General features: G+C 38.9%; 1 protein-coding gene across 7 annotated transcripts in view; it reads right to left on the reverse strand.

Annotated features, from left to right (window-relative positions):
• The window catches only part of ehbp1 (EH domain binding protein 1), a 166,820-nt gene that overhangs the window by 104,601 nt on the left and 39,005 nt on the right, over nt 1–23,214 (reverse strand). For 6 of the 7 annotated variants that reach the window (XM_032553699.1, XM_032553704.1, XM_032553702.1 and 3 more), the window contains exons 7-11: nt 20,995–21,134; nt 18,854–18,967; nt 17,083–17,220; nt 15,298–15,562; nt 10,716–10,962 (exon numbers count right to left, since the gene is read on the reverse strand). In XM_032553699.1, coding sequence (XP_032409590.1) covers nt 10,716–10,962; nt 15,298–15,562; nt 17,083–17,220; nt 18,854–18,967; nt 20,995–21,134 — 904 coding nt within the window. The remainder of the gene's footprint in view (nt 1–10,715; nt 10,963–15,297; nt 15,563–17,082; nt 17,221–18,853; nt 18,968–20,994; nt 21,135–23,214) is intronic. The other variant, XM_032553703.1, reaches the window with a different exon arrangement.

Below are 23,214 nucleotides of genomic sequence, written 5' to 3' on the forward strand. Positions count from 1 at the left end.
AATGTTCTCATCGAAGGGATGTGAAAGATTTATTTTTGATACAAATTGTTAAATGGACAAATAAACTACTATGCAGCCATACTGGATTGTGTGGTCAGAACTTGTGAGAAACCTTACTTTCCCACTAGGTATTCCCACTTGCATGGATTTTTATTCATTTTTTCCAACTTGAAAATTAAGATAAGGTCATTCTTTATTAGTCCCACAAGTGGGAAATATAAGCTGTCAAGGGAGAAATTGGACATAAAATTAGAGTAACAGAAATCAAAAACAGAAGAAAAGAAAGAGCACAGCGTAGAATAAACAGTATACAAGCTAAACTAGAAATATAAATATAAAAATATAACAAAAAAATAATACAGTCAAGCAAAAATAGCATCTCCCAAAACTAGGGAAATCGGGGTTGATTTCAGTATACTTAGGTGTCAATAAAATAAATCTGGTTGTGTGTGTTGTTTTTGTCTAAAGCAAACTTTGCTTTAATTCTACTTTTTTCTATCTAATCATAAGAAATCATAGTCAGTCAGAGAGTCATTAAACAGGAAAAGCAGGTTTCCTGGAAAAAGAGGAAGTAAGTTTCCAGCCTGCAGATTTATAAAAATAGCTGAGACTACACCTTATTTCAAAGCATGAAAGTTTTAAAGAATGAAATCTAAACATTATTAGTAATTGGATAAGATTCAAAGTAAAATACTTATATTAATATTGGTTTACTTGTAATAATATTTACACGTACATTTGTGAGAACACTTACAAGAAAAACAAGTAACTGTAACTTTGGTATCAAATAATTAGAATCATGAATTATTCTTGGTTTCTTTTCAGAAAAACATCTGTAATAACTCACATTAAGATTATAATAAGTATAATTAATAAGTTATGGTTATAAAATTATAAATGAATGCTAAATCAGAGAAGCTAAAGAAAATAAATGTGATATAAATGTGATTTTGATATTAAACTTGAAATGGTATAAAAAAGGTGTAACTGCAATTAAAGATCACTGATATGTTGGAGGTAAAGAGTAGGTGAAAGGTTGTGCAGGCAATGGACACAGGAGGTTGAGCAACCCTGAGACATTAGCACAGACATTAGGACATAATGTCTGTAAGACAGTGATGGATATGAGATCATCTGTCTGAGCAGTCAGAAACCCTATAAAAGGTGGGTGCAAAAGAGGAACCTTTTGTTGGATCCTCCGGGCAGCTTCGAGCCAAGAGATGGACAAAGAACTCTGCAGCTGAGGAAGAGCCGGGGCCACGGAGCTGAAGACTGTCCTGCTCATGGAGACCAACCGGTCAGGCCCACAACCTGTGGCTTCACATCGCACTTCTCTCATCAGCTGGGTTCAGACCCCAAAGACAAAGATGAAGACAAAGACAAAGAAGAAGAACTGGTGCCTTTTTTCCTGCCAGCACCAAGTCCTGTGTGACCTCACCATCCATGCGGAGAAGAAGCTCATCAGACCTACAGAGATTCCTGCCTTCGCCGATCAACATCTTCCTCCTGCTGCAACACCTTCTTCATCATCAGGCCAGGTCTGGGGTTCGAAACGTCAAACTCCGTCCGTCTCTCTCAAAGGTTCCCTTTTTTAGTTCTCAGTATCAGCAGTAGGGAAAGATAGACTAGATGATTGATTTTACTTATTTGATTATTTCTGCTACTGAATTAAGCTGTACTGACCCTTGCAAAACTGCCTTATTAATAAAATATTTAGCATAAAGAAAATCTAAAAGATGTTGTGGACATTCAGTTAATGAGTCACCTTAAAGTTCTTTGATGGTTGTAAAATAGCTGTGATGTTTGATTCTGGAGAGGAAAAAGTTTAAAATGTTTTTAGGTTGCTGGTAGCCCAAATTTAAAACGTCATCCTTGGGACTCGCCCGAGTCACTAAAACCTACCTGGTTCAATAACGGCCAGCTGATACATCAATACACCCTTATAAAAATGTTGCTTTTCCAATTTCTCTACCATGTGGTTATCTAACACAGGCAGAATATTTGGGTGCTTAAAAAAAATTGTTCTTGTCATTTAAAACTCATTCTCATTTCCTCCATCACATACTAGAGAATTTATGTGTGGCCACTCATACTCCTAAACACTTACATGCATTTGAAAATGCATATCAAAAGGCTTATTCATCAAACAATTTGCAGGTCTTTCTAACCGGTGCAGTATGATTGGGTTAATCCAATTAAAAATGAACTGAGGGGCACTCGTAGATGGCTGGAAGGATTGGCATAGCTAAATGAGTGCTGGGTTTTTTGAATGTGTGGGGGGTCTTAGTCCGACTGGAGGTCCAAGGGCTTTTCAAGTGCACGGGGTTCTCTCTTCACCTGAAGCCCTCTTAAACTTCACCCCCAAACCTCTCGATCTTTGGTGGTTTAAGCCCACACACACCTGGAGGACTGGGGCAGATTAAACCCAGATTAAGATAAAGTTACCCCTTCTTGGCCTGCTATGTCATTCAAACCCGTGGCTTCTGTGGTCACTGGGTGGAGGGACCCACAAGACAAAAAGGTCTGGTTTATTCATATACACACACAGAGGACTTTCTGGTCATCCTCATAAGCCCTATTAGTCTGCCACAGAGCCTCTCATAGCCGACATCAATCATGGAGGGATTAGTCAATTCCCTCTCTAAATGAGCGGCGAGGGAAACTTCCCTTTAACTCCAAGCCAGGTCTCTATTCTTTCAGAGATTACACAGTGATTTGTTTTCATTTTCTTCCATCTTCATCGTTTTTCTGTCCCGGCTCGCTTTCGTTTCTTCGTCTCGTGCGCCGCGTCCTGCTCGTTCTCTCCCCTCTCGCAGCTTGCGAGGTAATCCTTGGCAGATAAAACTAAGGAGGACTTACTGAAGGCAGATTACAAGCGGCGCTTTGCGGAAGGCCCTTTTTACACCAGTCGGCAGCGGGCGCCGAGGAGAGCGAGCCGTCCGCGGATTTGTGGAGGAACTTGTGAACTTGACATGCGCCCGACAGAAGGAAAAAAGGGTGCGGAAATGATAGCCGCATTACGGTTGCGAGATCAAAGTGTAGCACCTCGCAACACGTGTAAGTGCATGCGATGCACAGCGGCATGTCCATTCCAAACAACGGAGAATACAATTCAAATGAAATTTTTTTTTTTTATGTTTTCAAACAAATATCGGTGGCTCTCAAATAAGATCAGCTCTGATCTAAATATATACGCACAGCTAAATGTCAACTGAAACTTATAAGAAAGTACACAAATGTTTCTTTCAAATATTTTGCGGGGGGCGGGGGCGAAGAGGGAATGGCAGTGATACCTTGTGCTGTTCTCTTAACCTGTTGACAGAGATGCCACTCAGCCTGAAACACAGGAAGCCCCCATGATTGGGCCTAAACAGCATCGGTAGAGGAAACTATGTCTCTGTTCTCCCACAAGATCCAATGACAGACCACTCACACAGCAAATAAGGTCTGGGGAGGGGTCCACACTGGCAAAAAGCAGACATTGAGAGGTAATGATTTAGCCTTACTCCTCTCGAGGATTATTCTCCTAATATTACAGGGCTTATGGAAAGTCTAACGTGGCCACAGAGGCCTCATTGCTTCGGTCTGAGAAATGGACTACTTTGCCCATTTTACTTCGTCTGGCTTTCAAAGTAAGAAACAACTCTATTCTAAGAGCTTTACATTCTAAACAAGCCATATTTCTGACCAGGCATGAGCTGGCCGTCCAATATTTTCACAATATCATTGTATTAAAAAATATATATTTCCTAACATCCAAAATTGTTGGCTGTTAAAATTATGCTGCTAAATTTGCTAAAATGCTAAAATTATTTCAGCCAACTGGTAAGCAGTGTGCAGTAACAGTTGAGGGAGGATTAGCATCGGACACCTTTATCCAGCTGGAGACAAATTGCCTCCTTCTCTAGCATCTTGTTAAAAGTAAACATTGGGAAAGATATAATTTCACATTTTAGTGGTTTCAAACTACAACAGGTTCTTGGCTATTCGTGGTTCAGCAGAAATTTTGCCAATTCGTAAATTTCTCTGTAGAGCATATTGTAAATAGAAAAAATAAGATACCACTTGGAAGCTGAAATACCTGAGCGCAATGCTACTTGACATGCTATTGACTGGCATTTTATTGTCCTGGTCACCAATTAGTGCAACCCCATAAGATGCTAGCTTCTGCGACTCAAGATGGCTTCCACTGTGTGTATTAAAATGCATGTTAGTCAGGGAAGTCAAGCAGGTGCACTGTATTCAATGGGTACAGTGATCAATGCAATTGTCTCGGATTAAATTCTCGGCCCTTTTTCCTGTCCAGCTACTTAAACATATTAAATTATATGAAGGGTTTGAACAATTAAAATAGGCAGTTACAATTGTTTTAAGAGAGATTTTATTCGCAGGCAGTTGTGGTTCCTAAGCACTGGGAATACTGGTGGCATATCGCTTTAAACATTGGTACTACAAAAAAAAAAAAAAAAAAAATCAGGCCATTTCTGCTATAATAAATCTGTGTCTCCTCTTTCTATATAATGCAAGCAAATTAAAACACCAGAATTTGCAAATATGTAACCTTTCAAAGCAGAACAGAAACATCTTTAAGCAACTATAAACCAGCCTTAAGAAGCGATATGACATATTTCAGGTCAAGGTGACCCACTTTCATTAAGTTGTTAAATGTTGTTAAGTTGTTAAACTTTGACGAACCTTTCAAGAAAGGTTCGTCAAACCTTTCTTGAAAGGTTCGTCAAAGTTATCTCAAGATGAAATAACTTTGGATTGTACAAAATGATAACGAAGGGAGCAACCAGGCACAGATCAGACGGCAAGAAATGACTGTCCTCGTCTCTCGAGCTTCCTTCCGTCTTCATCCCTCAGTCGTCACGGTAACCTCAGAAACACCTCACAGTATGTATATGATCCTCTCCTGCTGCGAACCTTAGTAAAAGCTAATTAAGAAATATCCCAGCCTTGTGCGAACTCAATTAAATAATGTTAATTTAGTTTAATTTCAATTTGGAGGTAGTTTGAACTGGAGGAGGTTGTGTGAAAACAGGAGGGAGGGGCTCTGGCCTCTGCCACCCCCCGGGCACAGGAGCTCTCACAACCCACAAAACTCTCATTTGAACCCTTTGATTAACATTAGTAATTAAAGAAGCCCTACAAGTGAAAAAATATTTCTGCTAATGGTTTAAATGTTCATCCCTGTAAAGTCAGAGTGTGTTGACGCAGCAGGAACAATAAAATAAACTTGACCAGCTGTTGTTTTAGGAAATAAGAATTTAAGTCAGGCAAATGAACGGCATTCGTTTCCTGTAAGATTTGCTTTATAAACCCTGGCTGTGGGCTGTCCTCATAAACAGAGAGCCTTCAAACGTAACTGAAACATTATGCATGATGGCCAAACTATATCAATTAACTATGTTACTTTATTGTTCAAATGTAACAAATATTAACATTAGGGTGGCTTTCATAAGCTGGCTACTGTGCGCTGCTCTCAGGCATGAAGTAAAACAGGAGACGACAGGGCAAGGTGGAGGGAGAGAAAAGCTGAAATAAAAGTACCTAAGGAAGGTTAAATTGAATACATTTATACCTTTATTTAGCCTTTTCTCTCCCTCCATCTTGCCCTGTCGTCTCCTGTTTTACTTCATGCCTGAGAGCAGCGCACAGTAGCCAGCTTCGCTGCCACACAGACAGGAGTCAGAGGTGTTGGTTTTTAAAAAATAAATTTAATTTTAACGTTTCATGATATTTAAATTCATTTCAAACTAGTATAAGTGCACAAATATAGGAGGCCTGTCACAATAAATTAATTGCATGAGAAATTAAAACAAGTTCAATAATTTCCATTTGCATGATTTCTCGTTTTTCTCTTTTCTCTCTCTTCCAGGAAAATTTGTTATCCTGACAGGCCTAATCTCATATGCTTTACATTGTTAAAACATATATATATATATATATATATATATATATCTTTTAACTTGTATATATATATAAATATAAAAAAAACTTAATTCTGAAGGTGTGGCAGCGCGCCACCATTTATTACATTTAACACAAACCCTGATTAGGTATATTGTGCAAACAACAAAAGAACTGTAAATGTCCAACTTTTTCTTCGATTTTTCAAAATAAATTAATTTATAAAAGTGGATATGAAACTTTTTGTGCGAACTTTTAGTCGCATACATGCCAACTTTTGACTTTTCTCTATATGAAAATAAGGCAAATAATTCATGAAGCGGAAACCTGATGAAAATCCAAAGATAAGAGCATCTAAGTGTAGAGCGGTCTGACTGCGGCATAGAGACAGAGATAAAACAAAAGGAGGAGCAGGGGATAACTGAGTTACTGGGAGGGGAGAAATCAGCTCCACAGAGGAGAGATGGACTGAATCCGACCAGACACAGCTCCCAGCCCGCCCAACAGGAACTCCCTCCGCTCATTTACATTAATCCCACAGACATTTTCATCCCTCCAGCTCCTCTGCAAATCCGAAACTTGACACATTTGAGGATCTGTATTCTCTCAGACAGGACAGTAGACGGGTAGGCTGGCATGAAGACATGAACTGTCTGCTGACAGCCTCAAGCTTCACGTTTGACAACTTGGAGATTGACCTCAGAGACACAAAAAAAAAACAATAAAAAGTGGCATCCTACATGAAAAGGAACAGGTATTTTTTACGGTGAAATTATTGTCACCTTATTTAGTAATCAATTAAATAACTAACAGGAATCTACAGACTCAAAACAAAAGGCATTTGATAAAAGAACAACCAAAACTTTACAGAAATATATACACAGTACTTTTAAATTTAAAATTTAAATATATTATACCAAGTACTCCTCTAGTGGCATAGTTTTAGTTTTTTTCCCCTGGTTCAAATTCTGTAAAAAACTAAAAATCTATTAGCTCCTAATCGTTGTACCTTTTCGAACTGTTAATCAATCCAAAAAATAAGAAACAAATCAGCTCTACACTGTGTTGATGTTAAGTCAAGCTGAAACGGCTGAGCTTTTCACATGTTGATGTCAGAAGTAGCTGTAGATACTACAAACGATCAAGCACACAATAAAAAAATGCTATGGTTTTGCCTTTTAGACAACAAAAGGTTTATTATTTAAAAACGAATGTTTATTTGCATCTATTTATGAATTTCTAATGCTAAGGCTCAAAACATCATCAGAATTATTTTATGAATTATCAGAATGATCAACAGAGTGATCAATTACTAAATTAATCATTAGTTGCAAACATAGTGAATGGTATACATTAGAAAAAAATAAAAACTTTCAGAACATTTTTCGGCTCCTTTACTCGATTCCTTTAGTTTACAATGCAATCATCTAATTCCTTCTTGACAGATTTACTTTGTTTCACACAACAGCCAACTGAATTTTTGTCACACTGTAGAAAATCTTGAGTTGCAAGCTGTTTTCAGAGTTTAATATATACATATATAATTGATACATAGATTGATTCGGCTCACACCATATGTCCTGTAGGCATGCCGATTTTTCACAGACTGCCAGTGAAGTGGGTTGTTCTAATGCAATGACAAGGAGGATAAAGCGTCTACGACGAAGGTAATCAAACATCTGTTCAAGAACGAAGAAGTCAAATTTTAACTCGAAAACGCTGGATGAATGACTGCCCTAGCACCCAACCACCGGGCTTAGCAAGTTTTCTGGGGGAAACCTTGAATATTCCTATTAAAACATCATTGTTCTATCTTAATATCTCTTAATATGTGAAATGCTTGCCTGAATTATTGCGCTGCAACTGTTTGATTTCACAGCACGTTCCAGCACGCTCCTGGCAAAGTTCTTAGCAACAATGACCGCAAACTGAAAAACTGGCCACCAACTGATTGGATGCAAAAACTTTGAAAATCTTATTTGATTTGCAGAGATCCATGTGTGGCCAAACAAACCCTTCAGGGGAAGTTATAGATATCAAACTGGATACGCCAGCTTTCCGTAGAAATTTGACATCAAGTGTATTTATCGCAACTCAAATCATTTTTACCAATTTAAATAGCTTGTAACAATAAACAAACATCAAATCCATACCTCAAATACGCCGTACAGGTTGAAGGTATAGTTCCACTGGAATCTGTTCGCTGAACAAAACAGGAAACACGCACACATACGAGCTTAAGCATAGATTTACACCCTGTGCACGTTTAAAATGCAATGTATTGGTTTCCTTTTTGGCCTCTCGTAGTGGGAATGTCTCCCCTTAATCCGTTCTGACTTCACACTTTCAAAGGTCATCTCTCAACCCCTGCGCAGGCGAGGCCATGTGTGTATCACTGCACTTGGTGTGAATAAGAATGGGAAACCTATTCACATCTCCTGGATGTGTCAACAAACCCCTGCTTCCTATGAACATTGTATCCCTCTGTGTGCAATAACGTGGCCATCTTGTCCATCTTCTCCTCCCACTGTTCGCCATCTTCCACGCGTTTCCCTTCAATGCACAACCCCGTTTCCGTCCACACCAAGGTTATTATAGTCAACTAATACTGACAAAACAAGAAAAACCGAAAGTGAGAAAAAAAATTATTAAAAGAAACAAAAACTGTTTTCTAAACGCACAATGTGCTTCCAGTGAAAGTTAAAGTTTTTCTCCACTAATTACTAACTAAAACATACTGAAATTATTGATATAATATACTTTGTTTTCATATTTATGAATTGGTTCATTTGGCTTTCGAACTGTTGTAAAATAGATTTTTTTTTCCCTCCACACAAGCGGTTTATGTCAGCTAGCACTTATGCTAATCCACAAAATGGCAACCGCAAAAGTTGGAAGAAAACACCAGTCGTTTGGTTATTCAATAATAACTGGACGCATTTTTTTAAATGGTATACTCTGTTGAGTATTCATTACGCAAATGATGTTTACAAAATCAAAATGCAGTACTATGATCTTCTTGAACCCTAACCCTCTGCATCTAAAAATGATCCAAAGTATGAAAAAACTAAATCTATTACCATAACTAATAAAAACTAAAGAATATTTAACTAATAATAACTAACAAAAACTAGCAATCACACTCTAAAAACTAATTAAAACTAGCTGATTTACACAACCAAAAAGTCAAAGCAAAATAAAACTAAACTATAGTGAAAAGCCCACAACTATTATAACCCTGGTCCACACTCATATTTTATTTCTGTGTTTCCTCCCTCCCTGAAAGCTCCAGAGTCAGGGGCATCTCTTGGCGAAGTGCGGCCCACCACAGGCCACTGGCTCTGGGTAATTAAAGTGGTTTAGGCCCCTTCACCCATGGTCACAGGCAACTGCAGCTAGGTGATAAAGGCGCTGTGCCATAATTACATGGACAGCCAGCATCACCGCTCAGCTACACTAAAACAGTCACAGGCAGGAAGGACACACAGGAAGTAACTGTACTGTGTGAGTGTGTGCACAGGGGAGCAGTGGGGGGTCAAAACCCCCCTTATGATCGCTCTGCTGTAGTTAAGCCCCCGATGTTTAAACCAGCAAAAAGGTTCATTGAGCGCCCCTACACTCACACACACAGTTTTTAGCCTCCACTTCTTTCCACGCCCGCAGCCAATCATTCCCCCGCCAGTGGTGTGACTCCGGCCGTGAGTGTGTGACTGTCAGCCATTTAATTAGAGCCAGCCATCATTTAACTAATTTAAATAAATAAATAAACAACCACCGCAATGAGAAAGGACAAAAAAGAACCTACAGATACAAATGATAGAATGGAGAGTTTCCATGACCATAAATGTGAGATCAAGCATGTGGAAAAAGTGACCACTGGATGGGGACACTGCAAACATACAAAACACGAGTCATTCGGTAGTAATGACGCATCCAGAGAGAGATGAGCCACACTGAGAAACAGAGAGAGAGAGAGCGAGAGCAGAGATCTGTAGGAAAAACGTAAACAATAGACACTTTACTCCACTAAAAAACTGAGGAAAATCATTCACTATGTCTACATTGTATTATAATATGTGACGTAATTCAGTTGACATGATGCTGGGGGTGGGAAATATGAACCTGGAAGTTTTATTATATTTTCCTGTACTATTGTGATAACTGTTATAGTTGTGTTGCCCTGCAAACAAAATACTGTTGTTGAAATACATTCCCTTTTGTAATATACTTCTTTAGGACACCAGTCAGAAAGAAGTGTGATCTGAATCACTAAACTCCACATGGTGTATTTTTAAATTTATCGATGCTTTCATTGGACACCGTAAAACAGTAGAATTATCAAACCTGACGAGTACTTTTTTTTTTTTTTAAATCACTAGCTGGAATTTGGGACGACAATGTTGAAACAAAGTTTCTTATCATGAAAAGGAATTTATCACAATAAATGACAAACGACACAATAAATGCCCACCCATACATGATGCCACATGATCAATCCAGTGGGTTTGTCAGCAACGGACCAATCGGCTGTTCTTTTCTTTACAAAGCGGGAACTTTTCAGGCATGTGGTACAAATATTCATACACAGCTTGACATACTGGTAGGCTTGATTCTAATAAGCACAACTTTTAGAGGTGCCGTGCTGATTCTGTAAACTCACTATAACACTGTGCAGCTTTTGTTTAAGCCTTTTAGTGTCTCACATTCCTTCCATTTGTTTTCTTTTGTTGTAGTTTCAGGGATCTGGGAGTTGTCATAGAACCAACTCAGGTTCCCTGGGAGTCGAAACGAAGCGAGCTCACCTTTGGGGAAGAGGAGGCCAGCTCTCTCACTATCACCGCCGCCAGAGGGCTGGGCCCCAAAGGCTGGGCTCTCTCCCCGTCTGGGCCAGAGCTGGGCTTGGAGGTGGGTGGACTGGGACCCGGGCCTGTGCTGGTACTCGGGGGTGGAGGGGCCCTCCTCTTCTGGATACCGCCAAGATCAGGAGAGGGGCTGCCGGAGGGAGGCCGTGCTGGGCTTGATGTCCTCGGCTCATAAAACGGGTTGGATCTGAAAGTGAAAGAGCGAGATAACAGTGATGAAAACAATTAGAGTCTTGCTGCTTTAAAGTCCTTAAAATAGTCCAAGCCAAAAGCCAGAAAGTAAAGAAAATAGAACATCTGGGTTAACATTTACATCAAAATGCAAAAGTTTGTCATCAAACTAACATTCTCAAGCTTTACAGATACATTTCATTCTTCCCATTTAATGAAACACAAAAAACCTCCAAAAGATGGGATACACAATCCCATTTACTCTCCCCCTGAAGTAGCCCCCGGGGTCTAATTTAATTCTATATAAATGCAGCTGTTCTGTGAACGCCTCAGAGGTTTATTTGACAACATTATTGAGAAAACAGTGTCAGGAAGACCAGGAAATACTGAAGTTTTTATACAACAGTAATTGCAAAGACGGATTAAGCTAGGTTTATTGTCGCATTGAACCAGGCACAAGGGAGCGCACCAATTGTGCCGTTCCTGCACCTGTCCATGGTCTGTCTATTACTTCCGAATTATGACGCCTCCTTGTGCACCGCCACATTTTTGTAATTTCTCACATATTTTAACACAAAAACGCAGACGGCCCTAGCGCCCCTACCACCAGGCTTAGCAGATTTTCTGGGGGAAACCCTGTTAACAATATTCAACTGTGAACTACAGGATCTGAAAACAGAATCAACTGCAAACCTCAAAAAATATGGAGAGGAGCAACTAAGAGGTTCTGGAGGAGACGTAAACATCCATAACTTAGGCGGGAGAGATCGTTCAACAAGTCAATCATTCGTTGTTTGTTCAGCAAATCTGGTTTTTCCGTATGAGTGGCCACTCATACAGTGGCACGAAGATACTGCCACTGTATCTTCCTTTAGAAGATACAAGAAAATATCTTCCTGTGTCTTGGCGCCACTGACACAGTGGCACCAACTCGTGTAGGTCTTTATTTGCCACCTACACGAGTTGTGGCAAATAAAGACTTGCCACAACTCGTGTAGGCGGAAGAAAGTGATTTGGCCAGACAAAACCAGAATGGAACTTTTTGGCCTACATATCAAATATAGATGGAGTGAAATGTGGGCAATCCTGTTGGGACAATGTTAGACTGCAAAATGTAAAAATGCTCACCTCATAGGAGGATAATGACTAAAAACGCGTTAATACCGTGTGTTAAATTGTGGCTAAATCCGAATGCACGACACACTCTAGATCAGTGGTATTCGAAATTGTTAAGTTAATTGTACTCAGGGGCAACAATTCTTTTTGACCAATTAAAAAGTGCAAAAAAATGTAAAAAACTTTTAAAGAGACAAAGTAGGAAATAAAAAGAACATTGGGCTTCATTTTAAAAAAATAAAAGGCTTACAGTTCCCTAACTTTCTTAGACTGATTGTTCTCCATTTTTGTTGGTCCAGAAATTGATTTCAGTCTATTGTCAACAACAAAAAACATTATTTCAAAATGTTTGCTGTATTAAGGCAAGTTTTTTTTTGTTTTTTTTACCCCTCCAGGGGGTCTTTTGTGGAATCTAGTGTCCCTTGTATAACAGCAGTATTCAGGCAAGTTTAATGAGAGACAGAGCCCAAGTCTGTTTTTGAGTAAAACGTTGCTGGATATTACACTAACACTAAAAATACTTGGTGTTGCACCTTTTGAAAGGGTATAAATCTGCCATTTTGTGGATCTGTTACATAAAATCCCCAGAAACAGAATGAAGTTAGTGGATGCAGTGTGACAAAATGTAATTAAAGGCATATTAAATATTTTTGCTCTATGTAATAAGTGTCAGAGAAGAATAAAACTGTTTTGCTCCAAATAAGTAGTGAGTTAATCAAACATGAACACATTCAATGAAGAATTATTAGAGATAATCAGTAATCAGAACTATCTGAAGACATTTACGGCTGAACTACACAATTGAAAAGAAAGATTGTTTCACAGAAACAAAGGTTTTATGCCATTCAATGAAGAACACCCACATTGTATGGCATATTATACGCTAATATAAGAAGCAGGTGCACTGAGGTCAGTACTGTGTGACCTCATATCCTCGCAACCGAAGGTGGACTACTGACAGACAGGCAAGAACAGGAGAACATACACACATGCACAGGCATGCACCAAAAACACACACCAAGATGTTACCAATATGCCTACATGCTTGTGGCTCTGAAAGCTAGGGGTATGACCTCAAGACATTCACTCGACATGTCATTTGCAGCCCTAAACATACAAGAGAACAGAGTAGGACAGAAGAAGTTGACTGAGCAGCGTCATTTAGAGCTACTCTGTGTCAATATATAAGCCGGCCGATAAACTGTGAGAAGTATAAACAAGTGAAGAAACAAAGAAAGGCAGTCAGGCCTATAGACAAGCTTTAACCACCGAGCCCAAACTGAAAGACAAGTGAAAGGGCTTCAGTCAAAACAATATGTGCCCTCCTGAACCCTCTATTCTTAGAAATACAGCTTATAATGTAGAAGCAAGAGGAAAAGGGACATTGCAGTCAATAAAATGTTTGTATTTTGACAGCTGAGTGGAACTAAATTATATATATATATCTATGTGACAGCTTTGCTCTACAGCCAAAACCGAGAGGTTCACATTTACAGTTCAGGCACGGACACTCTTCTGGAAAGGTCATGGACTATCTTTAAAACATCTCGCTGAGCAGAACTACAGAACGATCCCCGGCAGAAGGAAATTTGCTGAGAGACTTGAGATTTTGTCATGAAAACCTGCCGAGGAACCATCAGATGTCCTCATACCTTTGCAAAGATGGTCGTCACGCTTGTTACAAGGCATGGGCCTTAAAAAGTTGTATACCTCGACTTTTCCAATATCGAGGTATTTTAACAAGTATTTTTAACAAGTTGTTTTTTTTAAGTTATTTATCTTTTAAGGTATACTGTTGGAATGACCAGTTTTGTTTTCCAGCTCCATGTAATACAAAATAATAGTACGTACCCTTCCCATATATGTTGCAATACTTTGTTAGCGGGCTAAAATTTGACTCTTACACATCTTACAAAACAAACCTACCGTTTAGAAATACAGTAGATGTTGAAAACTATAGGAGCGCCAACTACCTCTCCTAATGGGTAATGCTGTTTTAAAACTACAATTTGCAAGCTACGAGTATCAAGTAAATAGCAAACTGAAAGGTGTGGCTGAGCAGTTAGCTTAACTAGCCAGCTAACATTAGCTTTTTAAAATTGTATAGGGGTGTATAATATAGGAGTCGAAAAAAACAGATGTCATGTTAATCTTAAGAACTTAAATACTATTTAGCATATTTAGCATGTGCTTGTTACATTCCAGCGTTATAGGCTCTCCAAAATTTAGAGACAGTTTCCCCAAATGTGAGATGCAACATTTATGAAGGTGTTATCATGAGATTTTCCAAAAATAATGCTCTTTAAGGTAAGCAATCATTTTCCCATAGTTAGAACTTTTAAAGTTTTAAACGGAAGCCAAGCTCTTCCTAATAAAGAACGTGTGTGAGATTTAAATGCACACAATACAAATTATTGCTTATTCGCATAGATATATGCGCTTAAATCAGTCTCACTGTGGCTCAGATTGGGAGCACAAATATAACAATAACTATTAGTAGCGCAATGCGCAGGGACAAGACTAGAAGTGCAGTTTTTGAGCAAAATTGTGGAAAAACTGAGGGTGTTTACTTTAATTCAAGTGTCAATTATTGTGATTGTGCAAATAAACATCTTATTGTGAATTTATTTGTGTTAAGCTTGTTATTTAGACTATTTATTCTAATAAGGACTGAAACTAATCTGATATAGCAAAGGAAAGACAAAAGATGGGGGGAGAGGAAGTGAGGTGAAATAAAATAAGCAACATCTCAGGAAGAAGTTAAGGGGAATGGCGAAGAGTGAAAGTATAATGCAAGATGTTGAGAGGTGGGATGGAGGCCAGGACAGAATAAAAAAAGGGAGACAAGGCCGAAGAATGCAATGAAACAACAGAGGCCTTGTTCCCGTTGAAAGAGCTGCTTCACCACTTTACCCTGCTTCTGTTGGTGGTGGTGGTGTTAGTGGGGGTGGCCCGTGCCATGGCTACAAGCACGCCTCTAATAGGGGTCTCTCATACAGCTTGGAATGCTACTGGTAACCATGCTGGTAATCCTAGAGCTTCACCTAGTACTACTAACACACTCTCCTTAATTCAACAAATACTACATCAGTAGGATGCTTAACAGAAAGTCCATTTTATACAATATAACAGATAATAATATCACTCTTCTTTAATTGCTTTTTGATTAAAGTGGCTCAGAATAGCAAGTAGCTTCAGATAAGATATTTGCTGTAAAGGCAAATAAAAGTCTTACTCGTCAAGCTCATCCTCGTCATTGTGAGAGGTGTCGGCATACAGGTACTTGCTCATATCGACAGGCCGAACTCCTTTCTTTTGCTTGGGCTTGGGAGGTTCTGGGTCAGATTGGAGCTCAGGGTCCTGGTCGGGCTCGTCAAACGGGTTCCCAGGAGCAGATCGGGTCTCCAGTCCATCCGGCTCACTGAACGGGTTTGACGAGTCGTGGTCGTAGGAGTAGTCCTCATCAAGCTGCTGCCTCAGAGCCGGCTGGGGAGGGAGCTCTGTTCGATAAGGACGAGAGCGCCGACTGCATAAACAACACGTCTTTCACTAGACTTGACAAGAGCTTTGTTAGCGAGTAGCGAGCCAGACAGCAGAGAGCAAGACAACACATCTGACTGCAGTCTATCTTGGGAACTAGCTAAGCATTACATACTTGGCTGCCAATTTCGCTGCTTATATAGTGTGTATTATCTGTACAGATTTCTTTCTCTTATGAAGTCCAATACATGCCCAACTCCTCAAATGCATCACCTTCATTATGTGTGTTAATATTTCAAATTGGGATGTGGAAGAGAAATGAAAAAGCATTTTATAACAAACGGTGTGGATTTTTTTCCCAGTTAAAGTTAAGAACAGTAAATTGTATTAATGCAAATTTTTTAAGTTCACACTAAGGAGCACATCGAAATAAACTTACACAAGACAACAAAGCCGATGATCTTTATGTGCTTAAGAGTGTCTTAAAACAAATTTAAAAAACCCAGATTATCAAGGGGGTAGACAAAAATAATGGTTTGACAGTCTGACTCAAAGCCTTTTGTGGTGCTCCATACTTGGCATGTGCATTTTAACGCTTTTATATGCATGGCTTACCATCCAAAAGATGCCCTCCAATACAATTTTTTCTTAAGATCAAAGCTAAGAAAGATGTGCTGAAAACTGATTTTGCCGGTTTTTTTCACTTCCCAAATCAACAACGATACTTCAGGTTTTCTACCGGCCAATACCGATCCGAAACAGAAAAACAGTGCGGAACTGAAATGCTGAAGTTTCGTTTTTAATTAAATGTACCAAAATACAAATTTATTTGATAACTCTGCACCAATACAGCACAGTTAAATACACCCATAGCTTCACAAGCTTGGACAGCTGTGGTGGCGCAGGGGGTTAGCACGCCCCACGTTTGGAGGCCTTAGTCCTCGACGCGGACGTCGCGGGTTCGACTCCCGGTCCCGACGACCTTTGCCGCCTGTCTTCCCCCCTCTCCTCGCCCTCTCCCCTGTCTGCCTACTGTCGCAAAAATACGAGCCACTAGCGCCGCAAAAACTCTTCGGAGAAAAAAAAAGGAAAAAAAAAAAAAAGCTTGGTCAAATATGTAAAAAACAACTTTAAATTTCTCTGATCATAAGAATTAGGAGTACAAGAGGCTGACTACCTCGGCCAAATATCTAAAAATAAGCTACAACAATTCTTCTTTCAAATGGTTCAGAAAGTGCTGCAATTAGAAATGCTAAATATAATGTAAAACAATAAAACATGATGTCACTCAGAGCACAAAGCATAGAATTATACTGACTAGATCTGCCCTAATAAATGGATCGGGCACATTGTCACTGATACCAAATGTAGAATTTTTTTTTTTTTCAATATCGAGACTGATATAGATTTTAATATCGGATCAGTGCATCTCTAATTTTCTGATTTATTGACCCCGACTAGTCAATCGGTCATCTTTTCCTCAAAAATCAGTCAGCATTACAATCAATGGTAGTAAACTCACAGAGATCTTATCACCTACCTTCCTCACCCGGATCACCGAAAGGGTTAAGGGGGTAGGGGTGAAGGTCGCCATCAGGCTCATCGAAGGGATTGTTCATCATGGTGGGAGCGGAGTCCTGATCCTCATCTTCCAGGAAGTTCAGCTTGTTGATCAGTTCTGTCGCATTAGAGTCCAACGGAAAGACATTTAAGCAACGCAAGAACGTCAAAAAGCCAGAGAACACACAACACAAGACATCCTCAAACCCAAGTATCCAAAAATCTGCACTTGGAGTGAACCACAAGATGAAAGACCACAAGTACACCCCTCTTTTAGGGCATCCGCTGCCTGAACTTCTGCTTTCCTCTGCTCCCTCCCTCAGCGCATGTACAACAGTGGCATTCTGGGAAAAGTTATGCAGTACGGAGGGGGGTCTCCTGTGAAGGACTGAAGAAACGAATGGAGTTGCTATGGAGATCCTTACTGGAGATCTCCAAGGCTCGTCTACTTTGTCTTAATCGTACTGATCGTGGCTCGTTCCCAGGCGGCAGGGGTGCGGGCCGCTTTGAAAAAATCATAAATGTGTCTGAAGTAGATGCCAAGGAAGACTGCTGAGAGCTTTGTGACACTCTGAATGAGGAGGGGGGAGTTACTGCAAGTAGCCTATGTGCCTCTTGATCTATATGTAGTGTGGCAATGTGGAGTGGTACCTGATAAGAGGCGCAGGACTTCTTCTCTTTGCGTACTGGTGTCTATTTCAGGCTGCAGTGATGAAAAAGTGTTTTTATACTTTCGACTGCTAGCCGTTTTTTGGGGGGCTGTTTTCTATACAAACTATTGAAATTAAGAGATTTTCCATTTGAAAATGGGGCAATGCAATTCAATGAATATTGTTCTGCTTGTATTGAAGCAAAAAAGGGGGCTAAATAGGTATGTTTAATCTGACTCAAGGTCACTCTGCCTCTTCACCAATTCATGCAACCAGCTGGCATTCTCTAGGCAGTTATTAATTATGGAAATAATAAAAAGCAAGAACTTCAGGCATAATCTATTTTTAAGACTTTTTTTAAAGAAAGATATTGTGTCCTGTGTTCCTTTATTAAAGCTATAACTTCTGTTTGGGGGAGTTAAATCTTAGAAAAAATGATAAATGAGGACCCCAGATCAACCAAAGTAACTCTAAACAACCACCTGCTGGTAGATATTGATTGGAATCATAAATTCACATTTTATGACTGTTAGGAAAATATTGAAATTTACGTTCAATTTTGTTTCGCCAGAGTGCTAAACATTCAAGTGGCAGTTACGAAACTGATGCAGATCAATCGGAGAACCTCATTTTATACATGAAAATGTCTAGAAAGATACAAAATGCCAAATGAAATAAATAACCAGCACTTAATCATCCTACACTGGTTCGCCTCCAAATGCAGTAAAACACAAATTTAAGGTCACACTGTCAAAAACGATAGAAACCAAAAGAATGAACACCGACTGATGTTTACTGATTTTTTACAACACAATAGAGGACAACAACTGAGGCAAAATAAACTTTATTATCACATGACCACAACACCATCACAATACCAATGACGAGGACCTAGGAGGTGTGGGGGGCAGGAAGGGACCAAACGGAAAAGGAACCAAAATGGGCTAAAATGTTGAATATTACAAAAACTCAAATGTTTATTATAAAAATAGACACTTAGTACATATAAATAAAAAAAAGTAATGGTTGGGTAGAGGTCACAGGTCACTGAAAGAAAAGAACGGAAGATGATTTGGGGTGAAAGAAAGGTGAAAAAAAGACCTTGGGAGGAAGCAGCAGGCTTAGCTGTTGCTTTGCGTGCTCGCTTGGGAATACCATCATCATCATCATCATCCCCATGTAAGCAGCTGAGGGCATTCAACTGGTTTACTATTTCTGTAAACGAAAGGCCCAGTACAGGAAGGGAGGGAGGAAGAATAAGAAGTGAACAATGCATAAAAACAGACCCTTATGCATAATATTCACTCGCAGCATAACACAAACTCACAATATTTACATAGAAATATATACAAACAAAGAGTTAAAAAAAGGAAAAAAAACAGAAGGCTTGTTTGTTTTTATTTGCTCTGTTATTGATAATTTATTGATAAAGCTGGAAGTCTATTAAAAACTGCAGCAGTAGAAGAAAAAAAAATTATAATTGTGCTTCAATGAAAAAACTAAACATCAAGAGTTTAGACCCTAAATGACTGAATTTAATAACATGGCTCAAAAAGTTGCACTGTTAGCATGGCTACATGAAGCAAGAGAGAAAAGAATAGGGGTTCACTACAGTATGTTGGCACAAAATTTTAAGGGTGCACCGATTGCAGTTTTCTGGCCAATCGGTGATTTTTAAAAAGTCTGACCTGACAATTCCGATTTTGGCCGATACTGATTTTTTTTGCCCCAAAATTAGCTAAATATAGCAATAAAGTCACTGAGTTGGCAACAATGGGTGACTATTGATAACTGGACACCTGCAGACATGCATGGTCTGTCATTCAGTAGGCCTGTCACAATAACTACTTTTGCTGGATGATAAATTGTCAGAGAAGTTATTGCGATAAGGGATAATATTGTTGTTTTGAGACTATTTTCACATAATCTAATACTAATTGTCAAAATGTGCAACCAAACCAAAGCACCACATTGAAGACTTTTATCAGCCAGTTTCAAACAAACCAAAAACTGGCTAGATTACTATTCAAGATGCTACATCTTTGCTTACGGTCTCCATTAAAAATACATGTTCCTCTTTAACTCTGTTGAAAATTTCAATACATTTTTCTTAGTAAAAAAACATATTTCTATTCCTAACGACAAAGGGTAAGTAGCAATTTACTTTATAAAATACTAAGAAAAAGGTAAAACAGCAACAAATCCAAATACAGACATCCATCTGGGGTCAAATATTTACATTGACAACAACAAGAGAGAGCAAACCCCCCGGTTTGCCTGGTGTTGCTATAAACGCTCGAGAGGCTCGCTGGCTTGTTATGTAGGTAGGACTCATATGATGATTGCAAGGAGTTGTGCTGGCTTGGCCTGGCCTGTGATTCAGAGATGCATGCTAGTGGAGCGTTGTTGTAGGCATTCAATGCATATACATGTAAATGAGACAAGGAGCGCAAAAAAAAAAAAAAAGGAAGAACGAGTGAAGCTTAACGTGAAGAGGTGCCGCTCCGAAAAGTTGGATTAAGCAAAGCAGGAAGCAGTGAGGCCCAGATATTAGACCAGATGGTGAATCCCCAGCATGTACTGTATATATGGAGGGATGCGACAGGAAACCCTAAGCAACATAAACATAACCCTCAGGCTGGAAACCACGCTCTATGAACTCATGCATTTAGAAAAATCATAGTTGCTTTTTAAGTTTGGGGGTATATACACACACTTTCACACACACAAGCCAACAACCAGAGGCTTGAAGTAAGAAAGAAAAAAAAAGAAGGATATGTTGATGCCACACAAAAAGCCGCGTCAGCGGTGATCATTAATGGAGGTCTAATAGTTCAAGTTATTCTGGAAACACTTTTGACAAACATGGCTTTTGGTTTTGTTTGCAAAATTATTCAAATAGGATTTCATAACAGATTTGGAACAAATCCTGGACACATTGGGTCAAAACGGCAAAATGTGGATGTGCTACGTGTTACTAGACAAAAGTGTTGTATTTTATATTTACACCTTTATTTAAACTGGTAAGTTTCATTGAAATATGTGCTACCATTTTATACTGTCAGTTCAATTCTTAAAACAAATAAAACAACAAATAAACCAAAAAAGAAATATGGTAGCAAAAACCATTAAGACCCATTGTTGTTAAAATATTTCTACTATTTCAGTTCTTAGAAATGGCAAAAAATCTTTGATTTTAACCCATTATCTAAAAAGAAATAAAGTACTGTTCCAATCTATACCTGTGATCTTGGCAGCCTTTTCTTCTTGGTTAACCCTGTTCTCCTCGTCCTCCTCGTTCTCCTCTTCGAAGTCATCCAGGTTGCCGATGTCGGCCTGCTTCATGCTCATCAAACTGGCGAGACTCTGCATGTCCTCATCACTGGAACAGAGAAACTTATGATTATAGACTGTAAAAACTGTTCAGGAAAGAAGTACCAAGACTAAATATTTAAATTAGTACAAAACAGACAAAAATAAACACAATGACACCAAAATAAACTGATTAGAAACCAATCAGAGATCAGATTCCAACGATAAAGCGATTCAAATGAAAAGCAGCTGAATTTCAAAACACTACTTTCATCAAGTGGAAAACCAATTGTATTGCATAATTATACAATTATACTGTACAATACGTATTAAATTATCAATGAGACAAAACAAAGAGGAAAAAATGCTGGCGTTAGACAAGCACATTAGCAAATAACTGGAAGAAAATATCAAAGGAATAAAATAAATGTATATAGAGGACTGTAGTTGTCTGTGTTGAGTCAGAGATATGATTAGAAATTTAAACTAACGACTATGTTTTTGTGGGAAAATAATCAAGGACGCACAATATATCTGCATTAATATCGGTTTCGGAGGAACACTAAAAGTATTTATCGTATTTTCGCACTATAAGGCGCACCTAAAAACCTTCAATTTTCTCAAAAGCCGAGAGTGCGCCTTAAAATCCGGTGCACCTTATATATTGACCAATATTGAGCCACAACAGGTCTCGTAACTACGGTAAGCAGCCGCCGACTTCATTTTCCCCCGTAGAAGGAGAAGCGCGCGGTGCACACTGGGTTTTGTGTAAAGACCCCAAAATGGCTCCTATTAAGAGACACGCTTACGACGCAGAGTTTAAGCTCAAGGCGATCAGTCACGCAGTAGAACACGGGAATAGAGCAGCAGCGAGAGAATTTAACATGAACGAATCAATGGTTCGGAAGTGGATATATATTGTGATTGCACTAACGTTTGATTTACCGTAACAGTATCAGACTGTTTTTTACGTGTTTATTGAATCGAGGAAAAGTTCCCCTCCACTATATGTTACACCTTGCTGTTGTTAAAAGATAAACTGTGTCACGAAAATACCACGTCACTTACTTTACCTCGGGGAAAATAATAAAACAGCTGTTTATTAATTTTGGGAATGAACGGAGTTTTCAGAACGCTGGTTTGTAATCTATTAATAAAGTTTGACTGACCTATCTGACTATTTTGTTGACATTCCCTTTAGTTCAGTTCCATCTAATGGATGCATAACGTAACCCCAGCCTCTACTGTAGCGTCTATTCTATGCGCCTTATATATGAAAACAGTTTTAAAATAGGCCATTCATTGAAGGTGCGCCTTGTAGTGCGGAAAATACGGTATTACAAAGAGTGCGCTGAGTCAAACTGTATCATCGTTATTGGTTTATTAAGGACCAACAAACTCCCAGCGTGGGCTTCATAATAACAATCAGCGTCACCCGGACTACCCAAGCCTGACGCTCTTTTATGATGTCATCACAGGTGGCCATTTGTAGTTTTTAACCATGCGTAACATTAACGCCACAATTCTCTGTATTCTATTTCAAAACTGTCAGATGACTTATTACCTTATTACTTATTAAAATACGGTACATGTTATCTGATATGTCCAAGAGGACACTGGTGTCATTATGGCAATTAAGAAGTTTTAACATATCGGTAATTGTCTGATAAAAAATTACCATATTTGATAAAATTTTATAAGAAAAACCTGCCGATATTAATAACCAATGTTTATTTCCACCTTCCCACTGTTTGTGCTTCGGGAGGGGGAAACGTGGCATTTGTTTGGTCATGTGACAGTGGTAGTGAAGTGTTTAAGTGAACTAGACATGCAATGTCAGTGATGTTGTCATGTCAAAAGGGTAGGGAATTATTTATAGTATATATATAGAAAACAATGATAAATACTGGTTATTGGCAAACATTAGATGTCAATATCAGAGCAAATTTTCATAACTGATGCATCCCTAAAAAAATATGTGTTGCTGTCAAAAACAAGTCATTGGTGAGCAAGTTATTACTGACCAAAATGAAGTGTGTAACTATTAAACTCCTGAGATGTAATAGTATACATGGCATTGATTGTAATTAAGTCTTGGACTTGGAAATTCCAAATATGTGTTCCTAAAACGCCACAAAATGCATTTTGGT

Source organism: Xiphophorus hellerii, chromosome 22 (assembly GCF_003331165.1).
Source record: "Xiphophorus hellerii strain 12219 chromosome 22, Xiphophorus_hellerii-4.1, whole genome shotgun sequence".
Lineage (NCBI taxonomy): Eukaryota > Metazoa > Chordata > Actinopteri > Cyprinodontiformes > Poeciliidae > Xiphophorus > Xiphophorus hellerii.